The 17,069-nt window shown below is 39.7% G+C and overlaps 1 protein-coding gene across 1 annotated transcript in view; it reads left to right on the forward strand.

Moving 5' to 3' along the window:
- Positions 1–401: 401 nt before the first annotated feature.
- TUBGCP3 (tubulin gamma complex associated protein 3) overlaps positions 402–17,069 on the forward strand; it is a 47,944-nt gene continuing 31,276 nt past the window's right edge. Inside the window, exons 1-4 of the mRNA XM_030469283.1 lie at positions 402–697; positions 11,826–11,933; positions 13,665–13,732; positions 16,965–17,042. Of these exons, the coding sequence (XP_030325143.1) occupies positions 622–697; positions 11,826–11,933; positions 13,665–13,732; positions 16,965–17,042 (330 nt within the window). The 5' untranslated portion in view covers positions 402–621. The remainder of the gene's footprint in view (positions 698–11,825; positions 11,934–13,664; positions 13,733–16,964; positions 17,043–17,069) is intronic.

Here is a 17,069-nt window from a genome sequence, read left to right on the forward strand (position 1 = left end):
ACCCCCCTGCTGTGCCTGGCTGGCTCTTCTCCGGGACAAGCCTGTTCTCCCGGGGATTCTGAGGGACGAGGGAGACGACGTTTTCCTGAAGCGAAATGCTGCTGAGCGGGAATCTCCTATTTCCATTCTTGGGAATTTTCTATTTCCATTCTTGGGAATTTGGCGGAGGTTTTGAGGCATCGCAGGCCTCACAGCATCGGCCTAAGCCCAGTCACCTCCGCACTACCTCAAGGACACCGGGGTCTCCCTGGGTCCCCGAGTGCCTTTTCCCGGGGCTGTGGAAGAGAGAGCGGAGCGGCGGCGGGAAGCGGGGGTGTCGTTGCCTACCCCGGAACCTTTGAGCGGCGGCGGTGGCGGCGCGGCGGAGCGCGTTGTTAGAGGCGCGCTGCGATGCCGCCCCGCGCTGAGGGGCATTGTGGGTGCGGAGCCGCCGCCGCTGCGGCTTTCGGCGGGTTCTGTAAAATGGCGCCGTAGGCGGCGGGAGAGCGGGCGGCCGGGGCGGGAGGTGTCGCGGGGTATCTTGTGCTGCTGAGCGGGGAGGGCGTCTCCTCTCCTCCTTTCTTCTGTCACCCCGCTGTGCTGCCCCCTTACCCACCCCCCTCTCCAGCATCCCTGGCGGCGATGGCGACTCCGGACCAAAAATCTCCCAACGTTTTGCTGCAGAACCTCTGCTGCCGCATCCTGGGCAAGAGCGAAGGTAACGGCTGTCTGCCTCCACACCTCCCGCCCTGCCCCCCCATTCCCGGCAGACGCTGGAGCCCGTAGGGGGCGAGGAGAACGTCTGCTCCCGGGGGGGGTGGGCGAGGGTACCGGAGAGGTGGTGGGGGGGATGTGGGCGGTGGCCGCCGTGTCGGGGTGGAGAGATGCGATCCCCGCCACACCGCCCGCCAAGGGCGTCCCCATGGCCGGGGGAGCGTCTTTGCGCTTGGCTTGGCCCGGCGTGGGTGGGTCTGGGAGGGCTGGCGATCTGCCCCGGCCCTGCGGGTGGTTCTGCTCCTGTCCGGCGTGGCAGCGGTGCGGGGTGTGAGGGGCCTGTGGTGGGCTTGTGCCGCCTTCGTGTCCTCCTCATACCCCCCGCCTCCCGCCACCCCCAGAGCGCTCGGCTGGGTCGAGAGATCTTCCGCTGTGGAGAGACCACCACACCAGCCAGGCAGGCTGGCAGCAAAGTCTTGTGGCTTTTTTTTTTTTTTTTTTTTTAAATTGTTTGGAAACAGAAATGCTGAGGTACTAACAGGCTGGCTCCTGTTCTTACCTCTGCTGTCAGAGTGGTTCCAAAGAATGTTTATCAATATGGAGACAGACGCTTTACATATATAAATATATATATTATATATATATAATGGCTCTCCACCGGGGGGAGAAAGGTGGTTCGTGTACACTTTGGCCAGTGTTTGCTTAGGTCGAGCCATCGACAGCCCTTAGGGCCTCTGCAGGTCTTCTGTGTCTCACAGAATCAAGAAGAGACGCTGTGAGAATCAAGGGAATGAATCCCGTGCCTGTTTGCGTAAGTTTCTATCAGTTGCAATCAAAGACTCTGTTTTTAGTAAGTGGTTGGAGGGTGGTAAAGAAGAGGTGCATCTGCTATGTCTCCTCTTAAAGTTGTGCTGCTTGTAAGCACTGCTCACCAGGCAGGCTCATGCCATAGTTTTTGTTGTATCTTCTTGCACAAGAGATCGATTCCCTATTAGTAGTGGCTGCAAAGTCTTCTGTGTGTTTGTTTCTCCTTCCATACCACTCTCTTCTGGGAAGTCACTCCCAGTTACCTTTAGATACTTCTGTGACAGTAACTAATCATTTTGAATATTGACCTGTTGTAAATAATTGGATTCAAACTAAAACATGGCCTAAAAGTGAATTCCTGCTCTCTGCAAAGTCTAGGAAATGAGTGGCAAGGTGCAAATAGAGTTGTCTCTGTCCCTCAAACTTTTATGTTTCCACCTATTTGAGACAACATCTCATGGTCAGTCTATCCTTATCTCTAAATTAGAAAGATACAGGTTTAATGAACTATTTTATGGACTATTCAATTGATAAGGAACAGGCTGGGTGGCTGCCTCCAGAGAGTTGTAACCAATGTCTCAATGGACATCAGTAACAAGTGATGTCCCTTACGGGTCTGTGTTGGGACTGATGCTGGTCAGTATCTTTATTAATGACAGATACAGTGGGATTGAGCACACCCTCAGCAGGTTTGAAGTTGGCACTCAAGCTGAGCAGTGCAGCTGAAGTACTTGAGGGAAAGGATGTAGCCAGAGGGACCTCGACAGGCATGAGGAGTTTGGCCTGTGTGAACCTCCTGAAGTTCAACTAGATGGAGTGTAAAGTCCTGCATCTGGGTTGGGGCAGTCCCCAGTATCATTACAGACTAATAGATGAATGGATTGGGAGCAACTTTGCAGGGAAGGACTTGGATAGATGAAAAACTGGACATGAACCAGATGTGTGCACTTGCATCCCAGAGACCCCGTTGTATCCTGGGCTCCATGAAAAGTAGTATGGCCAGCAGGTCAAAACAGTTGGTTCTCCCCCACTATTTTGCTTCTCTACAGAACTGTAAGCAGTTCTGGGGTGCCCAGTGCAAGAAGGACTCCTGCTAGGGAGGGTCAAGAGGAGGGCCACAAACATGATCAGAGAGCTTCTTTGAGGAAAAGCTGTAAAGAGATGAGGTTATTAAGCCTGGAGAGGAGAAGGCTCTGGGGAGACCTTATTGCAGCTTTTCAGTACTTAAAAGGAGCATATAAGAAGGACAGAAAGAAACTTTTCACCAAGGCCTGAAGTAACAGGACAAGGAGCAATGGTTTCAAACTGAAAGAGTAGGTTTCAAAGGGACATCAGGAAGAATTTTTTTACAATGAGGGTAGTGAGATGCTGGAACAGCCTGGACACATTGAGGGCAGGAGTGTTGCACAAGGTAAGTTCTGAAAGTTCTTTCCAACTCAAAGCATTTTGTGACAGTAATTCACCTGAGAAGCTCAGAAGAGATGGGAAGAAGTTGAAATCTCTTCGTCTTCGCTGAAATGTTGAATAGAGACTCTTCCAGAGAAATATTCTGTTGATTGGTTGAATTTGATGATCTTAAGGGTCATTTCCAACCTAAATGATCATATGATTCTATGATCAGCAGCTTTTGGTTACTATTTTGTTTTGTTTTTCCAAAATCCTTTCTCTATTGTATGTTCAAGACTTCTGCAAAGCCACATATTTCCTATTTCCACATTTGTCAGTCTGTCATCATTCTGTTACAGGGATTCCTGGTGTGAGATTTTATGAGGATGGGCTAAATTTCTATTCTTCCACTGTCTGCCCTAAATCAATTGTAGCTTCTTAACTGTTTTTTTAATTCAACACCTATTTCTTTCAGCAACTGATTTAAATGGATATTAAAGGATATTTCACAGTAGCCTACAGTTATCAAGTGCTTTGCTTTTAGTGCTGTTTCTTGCTTTTACATCCCTTGGAAGCCCCTTCTAATGCAATTGCTGTATATTCTTACTTAGGAGCACTTCAAACTTTTTGCTGCCAGAAATCTCAAGTTATGGTGCTAGCTCTGCTTCCAAAAATATAAAAGGAATTAAAAGAAAAAGAGGGCTCTTATTATTTTTGTTATTTTTAAAAATAAATGTAAAACCTGTTCCTTTATTCTGCAGTTTCACTCCTGAAACTAAAATCTTGTGTGTGTGACAAATGAAAGGAGAAATTTTGCCCCAAATCACAGTAAACTGCTGCATGTAATCTGTAAACCCTCTAGGTCTGTTCACTTGTGGGTTATCTGAAGACTTATTTGAAGTAGCAACTTAAAAAAATAGTGTGGTTGTCTGCCACCTTTACTGTTGCCCATATTTTTATGCATGTGACATGTGGGAAGCTCATCCTTACCCTGCTGTTTTATTCCTATGTTATGAGGGACTTCAGTATTGAAGGCTCACCTTGAAACACTCATCTGTCAGTTTCATTAAAATTGACTTGTTTTAATTTGTCATCAGCTCAGCTATTGATTTAAAGCGCACAGAGACTGATGAATCAGTCTGTGAAAGAATTCAGGCATGAAAGGTGTGGATGGTTGGTGTTTTCCCCCTGCCCCAGCTTTCTGTGTCCAAGGGAGGTGGTCTGCAAGGGAACTTTGTTAGTATCAGCATCCTCTGTGTTGAAGTAGATGCATGTATCCCTGGGTGGTAAGGAAACCACCAGACAAGTTATTTATCATTTTACTGGTTTTCAGGCTTGTAACTCTGATTTCAGTGCAGGATAAGTTTTGAAGTATGGTATCTGTGTGTGGCTAGTGATCTACAGGCAGCTTCCCCCTCCTTGAGTACTGATCAAGTGATGTTGCTTTGTATACACACATCCTCTTTTTTTTAAAGCAGATTTTGCAAATATTAGCAATTTGGTCTTTGGTAAGCAATTTATGATGTTCAGTTACTTCTACAGAGTTTTGGAAGAAAAAGCTTAGGTACTTAAAGAGATCCTAAGTTTATTAGAGAAATTGCTAGGAAAAATTTTATAACAAGAAGCTGAGGCTAGGTATAAACAGCCATCTTTAACCATTTGTGTAGTTAAACTACAATGAATTTCTTGAAACCCTAGCTTTTGATAAGTTCCTGAAATAAGTGCTCTGGCAAAATACAGGTACTGATGTAATTGTGTGAAATGTAATGGGTAAATAGTGAAAAAGAATTAAAATCTAAAGGGCCTCTTTGCTGTGGTACATTCCCTGAGTTTGTACTTAGAAGGTTTGATCTACTTGGGTTTGTTCCTTCTCAGCATCTTCTTATGTTTATGAGGAAGCTCTGACTTCAGAAGAAGCTGAAGGATTTTGTTTATATAATGTCTATATCATATTAGAGCACTTAGAGCTAATGTGGGGTAAGTGGTCTTGCTCTGCATCCATGTCTAAATTCTGCAGTCCCACTCCTGAAGCCCTCCATAAACCTGATGAAGCCTGTGGTCTGCTGGGGATTCTTTCACTTCTGCCTTAGAAGGCCTGCATCGTCCCCAGTTGTTAAATATTTATATTAAAGTGAATTTGTGCCATGATGGAATGTGACTGCAGAGGCTTCCAGAGATGGAGCTATCTTCTCTCTCTTCCCACTTTTTTGAGATCATCCACTAAGTCAATGAGTTGCTCAGTTTTCAAAATCAGTCAACTGCATGGGCCTAGTTATGTTCTGTTGTTTTTTGAGGTTTTTTTGCCAAGAGCTCTGCTGCTGAGAAATTAATTACAAAGTGTGCTGAGTTACATGGAAGAACTCGACTTAAAAAGAATAATAAAAAAATAGATCTACCTGATTTTTTTTTTTTTTTTTAGTAGAACTAAGGTTTGAAAGCTCTATTCCTGTGCTTTAGCCTATTCTCAAGTATGCTTCTAAAACCAGCTTCCCATGGCTCTTTGTGTCTGCAGCCACCCACTGCTGTTCGCTGGGGGCCTCTGAGCTCTGCAGCTGGAGCCCTTGCTGACCTTCCTCGTGTCCTCAGAGTGTCTAAGGACTGGGGTACAAGTTTTGCATTATCAATCTTTCTGTGTTTATCCAGACTATCTACCTCACTTCTAAACTAGTAGCTGATCTTGCAGAGAATTTGTCTGCCTGTGCAGAAATTTCCATTATTTTTTTCCCTTTGTGAACTCCAGCAGTTATACAGGGTCACACGCCTCTCTTTGGGCAGTGAATTTCGTCTGACAAGAAGCTTTGTGTTCTTTCCTGCCTTTCACAAACCCTCAGACAGTTTGTAGACTGCCATACAAGCTTGTCAGTTTTTAAGAGCTCTTGGTGCCTCCAATGGAATCAAACGGTATTGCTATCAAGTATTTGAGCTACATCTATTTGGTTTTGTATCCTAAAAAGATTTTTGTGTGTCAAAGTGCTCCTGGAGCTGCACATGCTCTAGAACGTGATATCCCAGTCTGCAGAGAGTGGTTTTCTACCTGAAGTCCATTGTACAGCCTTCATTTAAGCTTGGTGTTGTGTTTTTTGTGTTTTGTTTTTAAGTGTGTGGCTTTTTCTTTTATATATATTTTTTAAGCTCCGAACTATTAAAGTAGCTCTTAAATTTTCATGGTGAGGGAAAGCATAAAATTCACTAAAAGGTGTAATGGAGGCTTTTTTACCTATGCTAATAACAGAAGCAAATGAAAGTTGAAAAATTAAGCAAAAATTCAGTGAGGGAAAGTTCCAAGAAGCTTGTGTGACTGCATTGCTGGTAGTCCAGTGGAGCATTCCCCAGATGAATTTGTTTACTGAAAATAGAAAACGTTACTGACAATAGAAATATTAACAGAACTAAGGGACTGTTATGTTTCCTGTGCTGTGCTTCAGAGTTTGTGTACATCTTTTAAGTAAGGAAAGGCAAAAGAATATGTGGTTTAGGTTTTATTTTGTGTTTGTTTGTTTTGGTTTGTTTTTTACAAATTAAGGATAAACTTAAAATGTTTCAAATAAAAACTTGTCAAAACCAGAGTATTTTTGTCTTTACATTACATAATTTGTTTTTTACTGTTCTTTTTCCTTCTGAAAGAAATGAACAGAGGAGTTTTAGTTGACTAAAGCAGAAGACTAATGCAATATTAAATTTTTTCAGGAATGCTTCATAACTGGGCCGGCCTAAAGTTCTCAATGTTTTCTACAGGAGAAGTGGTTTTGCTTGAAGTGTGTTTGTAGATTGTCTTAAAAACAAAATAGGGAGCACTGATGAGATTCTAGACTAGTAGTTTAGTTTATCAGTATACTACATCATACTAATGAAATTGCCTTTTTTCTTGGCTAAAATTCGTACTAATGTAGAAGTTTTGATACAGTTAAAAAAAAGAAAATATGGTACAATTACTGTATTGGCAGCCTCAGTATCTTGTTCACAGTATGTGCCAGAAGGTTCTGAAGTTTTACAGCTTTTCTTGCAGGTTTACTTGTGCAGGAGCAGCACATTAGGTGTTTAACAAACACTTTGTTACGTTTGGTTTTTTTTCCTTCAACATGAGCCAGATGGCAACATCTGTGTCTGAGTGGTTTGCAGCAGTAGCTTCTTAGCCACTTAGTGCCTCACATGGGGTGTTTATGAGTTTTGAGTGTAACTGTTTTACAGTAATTTTACATCTGAATTTAAACAAAACTGTCTGGGGTGACAGCTGACCAGAAGAGAGTTTGCTAATCTCTGAAAAAAGTGATTGCTGTCTGCTTGAAATAAGCTCTTAGAATTGACATATAGTTTGAAAATTATGCTTACAGAAAAATGACCAATTCTCTTATTTCCAAGAAACCAGGTGTCTTAAAATTGTGGTATCTAAATGTTTGGAAACAATGTTTTCATTGCTACTTAGGACTTCAGGAGGGTTGGGTTTGTTTTGTTGCCCCTTGTAAATTTAAATAAACCCATGGCAGGTGGTGTTGAAAGAAATGTGTAAGACCATAAAGTGAATTTCAGTTTGGTTTCTAAAATTATAGGTAATGTTAGAAGTTTCTTTTTACCAAAAGTATGTTGGTCAAGTGTCTACTTGCATTTTAAACTTTTCCTTTAAACTTTACCTTTTGCCCTATTTTTCTTGTTTTCTTTACAACCTAATTCTAACCTCTGCATTGCTTCTATAATATTTTGATGTGCTGCACTTGTATCATCTGCAGCTTTAAAATGCTGCTGTCTGCCTGCTGAGATAACTCACTTTTAATACTGCATTGTTCTTTGGTAAGTGTGAATGGCCAGGTGGTGTGTAGATCTTTGAATTATTGATAGATTGCTCTACTCAAAGGCGGGAGGGTTTTAAACAGTTTATTATTTTAATAATTTTTTTTAATGCTTCGTAAGTGCCGTTTCTTTGTTTGGCTACATGGCCTCTTACCACTATCATTGTTATGTATGTGTATATTACTCCTGAGACTTAGTTAGGGGGGTATCTGTGTTTACCTGCATTCACTGCTCTGATCAGACTCTGCAAAACAAGTCATGATCTGTGTTGTTTTCCCCCCATATCCTGCAAGCAGCTGCAGCAATTTCATGCATCAAGTATGTTGAGTTTGCTGTTATGTAATAGATTCATGCTGTAGTTACTTCCTGATGAAGAAGGATGTACATATGCATAGCTGTGTATTTTAAGTCCATCTGCTGTCATAGTGGCTGGTCTTTGAGGAGGGAAGCAATGAAGAGTGTCTGTTAGTTTAGAACTATGTGAATCTTTATTTTACTGGCAGATATCAGAGTTAAGTTATGTTTAATCACTTCAGATACTGAAGGTTTTTTACAGGCTTACAAGAAATAATCTGCTAAAGAACCTCCTAAAGCAAGGAGTTTTGTCTGTAAAAGAGAACCTGGACTTCATATGAATAAACCAAGAAAAACTGTAATATAAACCAAATCTTCCTATGATGTTACTGGTCCATGCTATACAAAAAAGGTGCGGATGGGGTGCAGAGAGAGGGACACAAAGATCACCAAAGGACTGGGACAAAGAAAGGCTGAGAGAACAGGGTTTGTTCAGCCTTGAGAAAAGGCTTATGGGAGACCTTACTGTCACATTCCAGTGCCTTAAGGGAGGCTACCAAGAAAATGGAGACTCCTTTTTTACAAGGAGTCAGGTGGAAAAGGTGACAGGTAGTGGGTACAGGTGACCCCTGGGGACATCCTGATTGGAAACAAGAGGAAAATTTTTCACAGTGAGTGAGAAGAGTTGGCCATTGGAATAATATTCCCAGGGAAGTGGTGGATTCCCCAACACTAGGAAGACTCAGCTTGACAAGGTGCTGGGCTGTCTCATCTGAACTGTGTTCCTCATTAGAAAGGCATGAGGTCCCTTCCAAATTGGCATTCCATGATTCTATTGAACCTGCCAGTGTAAATCTGTGGAAAGATCAAGTTCTTTCAGTAAACTAAATACCTCTTTATTACCTGTGAATTTGTGTCTCAAGTCTTCAGTAAACCCCCTTCATTCCTCAGCTGCAGTACTTCCAGCCTGCACTTTAATTCCCATAGCTCTCTTCAGAAATCTCTCTTCCCTTCTCCTGGTCTCTGTTCCTCCTTACTTGCTGGCTGGAGTCCTGGCAGGATCACAGTACCTGACACTCCTCATTCTGTTCAGGCAGAGGAGAGGAAATGCTTAACCATAGAGCTTTCACTGCAGTCTTTCACCCAGGGAGAGCTGATTGGAATTTTGTTCTACCAGTTCCTGGTAGAATAGTTCTGCAGTTTCTATGAAACCTGTTGAACTTGTAAACTTGATATCCCTGAGACTTTTTATTGTTGTTGTTTTCGTTTAAACAAATTAGAAAGTTAAAGTACAATCCCCAAGGGACAGGATGGTGCAGGTGGATAGAGAAGTTAATTTCATAACATTTCAGGTCTTTGGGCTTTGTTGTGGTTGTGAATATGTGTTGTTTTTTTAAGTTGTTTGGTTTGGTTTTTTTTTTAAATAAACTTTATATGGTTTTAATATTTTGTTTTTATATTTTTCTGTAACTTGTATTGAAGAAGTTCAACAGAGATCCATTCTCCTCTGTTTTTTAGTGGATAATGAGTGAAGGAATTTATTATTTCATCTAGATGCAAGTCATAACTAATGAAGTACTTTGGTATTGTTCTCCTGACTTTAGTTCATGCGAGGTGCTTGACCTGGAACTCTATTAGCAATTTTATTTTTATTTGTAGCCCATGTAAAGACACTACAGCAGCATGCCAAAAATGTGAGAATTGCTAGAGAAGTGTAGCTCTTGCCTAACTGCTGCTAGGTACACAGTTGAGGAATTAATGAAGATAAAACTCTTCCTGTTGTTTGTTATAACAGTGCCAATATTTGACTTTAATTAGCCTTGCAGAATACTTTTGAAAATCTTGAGGTTTTATGCAATGACATGCATAATACTTCAGAATTACTCAGAAACACTTCCTAATACTTAACTTTTCCCACCTGGTTCATCAGTTCAGTTTAAACTATCAATAGTTGAACTGTTAAAATATTTTATAATTGTATTTTCAAGTCCCTAGTGCAAATGAGAGGTTGCTTAGTCTAACAGTATAATTATGCTTTCTGGGAGGCATTTAACGCATGTAGATTTATGATCTTATAGTAGCCTGGTTATTGGTATTTTCTTCCCTGAAAGTAGAGTGATACCCTTGCTCCTTTTGTAGGTCAGTATTATCAAATATTGTTAAATATTAATGATTCTGTCTGAGCAGAGTTTTTGCTAATTATATGAGGTACTGCTCTGTGCAAACTGGTTAATATATTTGTTGGTGTACAGTCGCATTCTATTAGGACCACTGGATGGCATTTATATCACCAGACAGTCGTACTTGGGCACTGCAAAAGAATATAACACATTCTGATTTAAAATTTCTCCATTCATTTCTGGACATTTTCATACATTTAATAATCAATTCCTAGTGTCTCCCAGGTGATTTTTCTCAATTGCAAATATGAGTTAATTTAAGAGATGAGTCAATGCTTAAAATATTTCTGCTTCTAATGGAGTTTTTCATTTCCATTTTCCTGTTTCTTTTGTACATATTTGTCCAGTCCAGCATCTTTTCTTTTTCATTGGCTGAACTATTGCTGCATTTCTCTACAATTTTCTCCAAAATTTTTCTATTTAACTGAATAAATAAACACAAGGAGTCTGATGACTTGGGACACAAAATTGTTATCTGCAAAACAGACTTAATATGCAAAAATCACTTAGATTTTATTTTCTTTTTTTACATGAAGAAAGGAAGTGTCAGGATTCAAGTAGCTGACAGCATACATTTACACATATTTTTGCTTAGGTACCTTTCCTCTCTGTTATTACAGTTATTTGTATATGAAGAGTGGAAATACAGCCAACATTTTGTACTTGTAAGGGCACTCAGCATTTCTATAGGGTTATTACTTGGTTGACTTCCAGGTCAGTAAGTGGGAATGTGACTATGCTGTAGAGACATTAATGCTGAGTGGCTCCTATCTCAGTATTACCAGATTATTAATCCTGACAGACTTTAGAGATAACTTTCATTAAAACAGTACTATTCAGCATGGTTAATAGAGAATTGTTGAATGATGAAGAAGAAGTGATGAGAGGTCACTGGCTTGTGATGCCTTTGTTAATATCTATGTGTTTAGAATTTGGTGCCAGTATCTCAGAGCCAGCTTTGAACTGAAGTGCTGAAACCATGTAAACTGGTTTAGAAAAAAACCCAAACACCTAAAACCAGCATACAGACTGGGTAACCACTGTTGTGGATATCTGAGTAAAGATCCACAGGCAGCATAATGCAGTGTGGGTGCCTGATGAACACCACTGTGTTGTTCCTCTGAGTGAGCTGAATTGTGGGACTGTGTGAAGCCTCACAGGATTTCAGTCTGTGGGAAAGGACAGGGACAGTTGAAGTGTCATAATGATTTCTTAAGAACTGGTTAGGCCTCACTGTTTCTTCCATCAGCATACAATAGCAAAGTGCAATTATTTTGCACTATACACCTGTGTGTAGGTGAGTGTTTTCTCCCTTCTCAGGAGTGTTCCAGGCCAGGTTGGATGGGGCCTTGAGCAACATGGTCAAGTGGGAGGTGTCCCTGCCCATGCAGGGGGGTTGGAACTGGGTGGTCTTTTAGGTCCCTTCTAGCTCAAACCATTTGATTCTGTAGTAAATTCTATATTATATATAAATAATGTTCATGGCTACACTGGACTTTACTGGTTAGAAGTGGGTCAAAGGATTATAGCTTAACATTTTATAATCTAAGTCACATACGTTTGTGCCAGATTGAACCACAGCAATAAAGTCTCATGTCTACCTTATATTTATTTATTTATTTATTTAAATACAACTTTAACACCTTGCTTAACTGAGGGAGTTTTTCTTTTTTCTTTCAGCTGATGCAGCCCAGCAGTTTCAGTATGCAGTGAGAGTTATTGGAAGCAACTTTGCTCCTACTGTTGAAAGGGATGAGTTTCTTGTAGCAGAAAAAATAAAAAAAGAACGTAAGTGCACCTTTGTTTCTTTCTTCAAAACACGACTGGCTGTTCTTCAGGAAGTTAACTGACTGGTTTATTCCTCTGAAAATGGGACTATTCTGCCTCACAGAAAATTATCTAATCTGTTACTAATGCTGAACTCCTGAAAATGTCATAATGGAAATTCCATTGATTCCCTAGTTAGCATTCCTGAGTGGCTATTTGTATGCACAGCTCAGATTTTTCTGAATGCTCAGCTTAGACTTCCCTTGCTGCCATTTATTTTTTATTTTAGCCACCATAAAAATAAAGAACAATTAATACTGAACTCCTTTCTTTTTAATAGTACTTAGGGTTAATGAAGTCATAGTTCTTTTTAGAAGACTGATATTTTTGTGCCGTGCACTTTAGAAATAATTACACTTGAGTGCAATTAACTTCATGAGCACCTGTGCAAAACTTGCTGAATGAGCATCCTGGGAATTGATGGAATTGTTTGTGACTTACCTGGTATTTCTTGCCTTCAGTTTCTGTGCAAGTTTATCTGCAACCACCTTCTCAAAATCAAAACTTTAGACCCTGACAGTGTAAGTAATGCTGTAGTTATATTCCATTGTGTTCTGTGCTGCTCCGAGTCAAGTGTTGCACTGTGTGATTTCAATGGGGATGTGATGAAATCTTCTTTAAGAGCCAAATACTGCTTTCAGCAGATTATCTGTTCTGCAGTAGAATGTTCAGAAACAACTACTTAAAGTATGCTGATGAAATTAAAGCTTCTTATTTGAGCTTTGAACATTCAGTCAGGGAGCTAGAATTAGGGTAACTGAACTGAAGTCAGTGTTTGTATCTGTTTTAAAGTACATGGGTATTTTTTGGTAACACATGACTTGCTTATAGGCAAACAAGCCTGTCAGAATTTCTCTAGATGCAACTCCAAAACACTGTAATCTACTGTATACACTTTTTCCATGATTAATTTCTAGTGGCTTTGGCTAGTACTAGGCAGGACAGCAGAGATTATTTGGGCCTATTGCCAGGAGTGACTGGATATATTCTTCTAACTTTAAATTTACTTTGGAGTTTCCATACAGGAAATGACTTGGCAAAACCTACTTAGCAGTGGCTTTTGATGCTAATTAGCATTTCAACATTCAACAGCAATTTTCTTATTGATTAGGCATCTTCAGATGTGTTGGGGTTTTTTTTGTTGCTTTTTTTAATACATCTCTTTCTGATGTAATGGCTTTTCTGAAGACACCTTAAAGCTTGAAGATGTTTTTCCTCTGAGCACAGATTTCTGCTATGTAACTGGCAGTGATTGAGACTGTCATGTAACATAGCAGTTACATGACTTTGGAATTCTGCTTGACTTGGAGCAAGTGGCATTACTGCTTCTGTTTCTTGCTTTTGTTGCCTAAACTAGGGCTTTTTTAATAGCATTTTTAAACCCAGTTTGCTTTCAGATTAATCTTAATTCCCTAAACCTTCAGAGTGGCAGACTAGACTTTAAAAGGGCTCTTACTTAGAACATGTATATTTATTTGTTCTAATAAAAACAGGTACTAGCACTCATCACTTCTGATGCAAGAAACTTCAGGAATGCAGATAAACTGAAAACTGTATGAGTAAATAAGGTGAAACAGTTAAGCATCATTACACTTTCTTGGGTACATTTTCTAGCTTACCACAAATACATAATTTCAGACATGACTGTTGTACTTCTTTCTACTTTTAAATCTATATTTCTTCTTTGAATAGTTGTGCGACAGAGAAGGGAAGCAGATGCTGCTTTGTTTTCAGAACTCTACAGAAAACTCAGTTCACAGGTACTGTAATGTATAAAGAACAAAGAAACTGAAAGCACACGTAATAAACATCCTTCTGTCACTGTCGAGCTGGTTTGGACAATGCTCAGGTCATTAGCAATATTTTTGCTGGGATGATGGCTGAATACAGGAAGGTTGGTCAGGAAAGTTGTGGAGTCTACGTCTTTGAAGATAGTCAAAACCTGGCTGGACACAGTCATGGGCAATCTGCTGTAGACAACCATGCTTTGAGCAGCAAGGTTGGCCTTGACAATCTTCAGGTGTGCCTCCCAACCTCAACCATTTTGAAGTTTTTGTGAAAAAGTTTGCATGTTACTTTTTTCTTCTTCTTTTTTTTTTTTTTTTTACCATAGCTGGTTGCTATTAATTAGAAATTAATTTGGATTTAATTGTAAATCAGAAGAGAGTAAATTACACATTTCTTGTTTATGTCCACTTACATAAAGGAGCACTTGACAGGAAGGGACTCTGTAAAAATAGAAGTGTTCATTTGTTATGTAAAACTGGTGAGTTGTCTCATTGTTTATTTACAGCAATGCCTTGCCAAGTATTTGGGCTTTATTGATCCAGGGTTCAAACAGTCCTCATGCTTCTGAATGTTTAAGTGTTCCAAGTCTTTAATGTTGAACGTTAAAGGTTTGTAGACTTTGATGGTTCTGCTAACACCATTGTTAGTCAGTGAATACTGCATATTGGTACTCTGTCAAAAGATGTTAGTGTTTAGAAAACCTATGATACAGGAAGATCCATGAGAAAGTGTGAGGATAGAAATTTAGCTAAGGTAGTTGAACAATGACTACTCCTAATCTGTTTGGGATTCTCCATAAAATTGAGTATTTGGCAAAGCAGAATACAGTGGGCAGTAATAAAATAAGATTCCCTGTTATAGAAACAGAAAATTTGTCTTTATTTGGTCTTTGTATTTAGGAGAATTTTTTTTCTTTCTTCTTCCTATTTTTATTCATGACTTTATGTGTAAGTCATGGCTGCATTTTACAGGATAATTGTAAGATTTTAAGATTACAAAAATTATTTCCTGGAGAGCATGAGTAGTCAGAATTTGGTTCTGCATCTCCCATCATCCATACTTAACTTACTCTTTAGTTAGTGCTTGGAGCTAGAGTTATGGTGTAACTCTTCCTGTTTTCCTTATCCTATAGGTTTGTGTATTATTTGCATTGGTTTGTAAGTGAAGTGAGTGTCACTGGTTTGCAGACACCATGACTTCAAACATTGGTTTTCAGCCTCTTCTTGCATGTATTACATGCATGATACTACTTTTTTAATACCATTTTCTGGAATGTGTTTCTATAGCTTATGTGCTACATTGCCATACCATTGCATTTGGCAAGCAACGTAGCTGCAGGGCATGATGGCTTGAAACAACATTCCTTGTCTCTCTTTATATCAGTTCTCCCAAGTATGTAATACAAGCTTACATCAGCCATTTCCTCCTATTTTGCTGCCTGCTCAGATGCTTGAGGTTCTTCTAGCCTTCCACCTTTTTTTTTTTTTCCTGTCCTAGCAGCTTGTACACATGAAACGGTGTAAGGTGAATTCTGCCTTTTTTAAAATTCACTCTACCAATTATTATCCAGCCTGCTGTTAAGTTTATGGTGTGTAACCATTAGTGCATGAGGTTAGAGTGAGTCACAGAAGGAATATACGTTTTCTGACTCAACAAGGCTTTTCCTTTCTCCAGCAATTCTCTTGAAAACAACCAGGAGAAAGAAAAAAGCTTGTGTGAATCTGTTTTAATTTCACTTCATCCATTACTCTAGAGAGAAAAAAGAGATCAATCCTTGTTTTAGTGGCAGCTTGTGAGGTGAGCAAACTGCTCTTCTTGAGGCACTTAGACTCACTGTGTCCTGGCCAGTAGAAAAAGAGATAATGTTACTGCGCCTTTTTCACTGGTTGTTGTTGAGTTGCTGGATTAGCTGGTTTGCAGCAGATGCAATAGCTCTACTTTTCTTCTTGTGGAGATCAAAACAGAGTGCACTTCTGCTCTACATAATAATGTAGAATGTCTTCTTCTAAACTTGGATAATAAGGCAGAGCTTCAGTAAGTTTGGCTAGTGGGCTCTGTCCTGAAGAAAGAAAAGTTCTGTGGCCAAAATCTTAAACCATGTAATATATACACCCTAAATGCATAGTTTGCAGAGAAAAAGGAAAAATAGAAGATGAGAATGAAAATGTGCCTAAAAAGAGTTTCTAAGTTACCTTGGAAGTGCTTTCTGCAAGACTGATGGCACTAATTGACGTTGCTTCACAAGGGGTGGAATCTTTGTTGAATGTTGGTACACCTAAAGCTTCCTTTATATTCAACACTGCTTAGTATCCAGACCATGTCCTGATCAGTATTGTGTGGGAAGTTGTACAGGTTTCTTTGACATATTCCACTACTTAATCTCAGCACAAGGTCCTATGTCTTTGATCAATTGAGATGGAAGTGTTACTGTCACAGAACAATGTAGTAACAAATCTTGAAACATACTTGTATCTAAAACATTTTAGTTATTTGCTCTCCGAAGTTCTTGCTGTAACTTGGGTTTTAGTATTGTTCTTTGTTCTGCTGGTAAGTTTTCAGATGGGATCTAAAGCTGCTGAGAGTGTTATTCCAACAGTCTGTATTTATTTGTGTATTTGTTTGCTAGGGAATGTATTGCAAATTTTTCAAGTTTCATGTTAACAATGTTGGTATCTTAAGCTTTGAAGACTTTGGTATGCTCTATAATGGCACTTAAAATAACAGAAATAGATAACCCTTAAACTTTCGAAGCTCCTCTTTAAAGGATAATGAAGGGGAAAGTGGAGAAAAGACAGTTCTTTGCTTAAAATTATACCAAAGATTTTCTTTCTTCACCTTTAGGTTAGTGTTGAATCCACATCTGAGACGTTTTATGTAGTGAGAGTGTGTGGGAATTCTAATAGTTCAACTCTTTATAAACCTCTGTCTTAGTAACTTTGAATTTAAAATTGAGTGTAGTTGCTGATCTCAGAGCAGATGAGAGTTCATGAACCCAGTGGAGAAAATTAATAAAATTAGTAGCACAGAGGCTGCACTGCACACTCCTGTTGTGTTAAAGAACATAGCTCTGTGTTCCTCTTATTTGTGTGGAAAATTGATTTACATATGTACATGTTAGGTAGGCTGGATAATTAAAAAAAAAAGTAGTTCATTATTATCAGGTTGAACCAGCTCATTTCTGTTTGTCTTCATCTTTTTTTAAAGGGCATTTTGAAAAACAAATGGTCAATACTCTACCTCCTGCTTAGCCTTAGTGAAGATCCACGTAAGCAGTCAAACAAGGTCAGTGAGCAGAATTTTTTTTACTTC

Source organism: Calypte anna, chromosome 1 (assembly GCF_003957555.1).
Source record: "Calypte anna isolate BGI_N300 chromosome 1, bCalAnn1_v1.p, whole genome shotgun sequence".
In the NCBI taxonomy this organism is placed as follows: domain Eukaryota; kingdom Metazoa; phylum Chordata; class Aves; order Apodiformes; family Trochilidae; genus Calypte; species Calypte anna.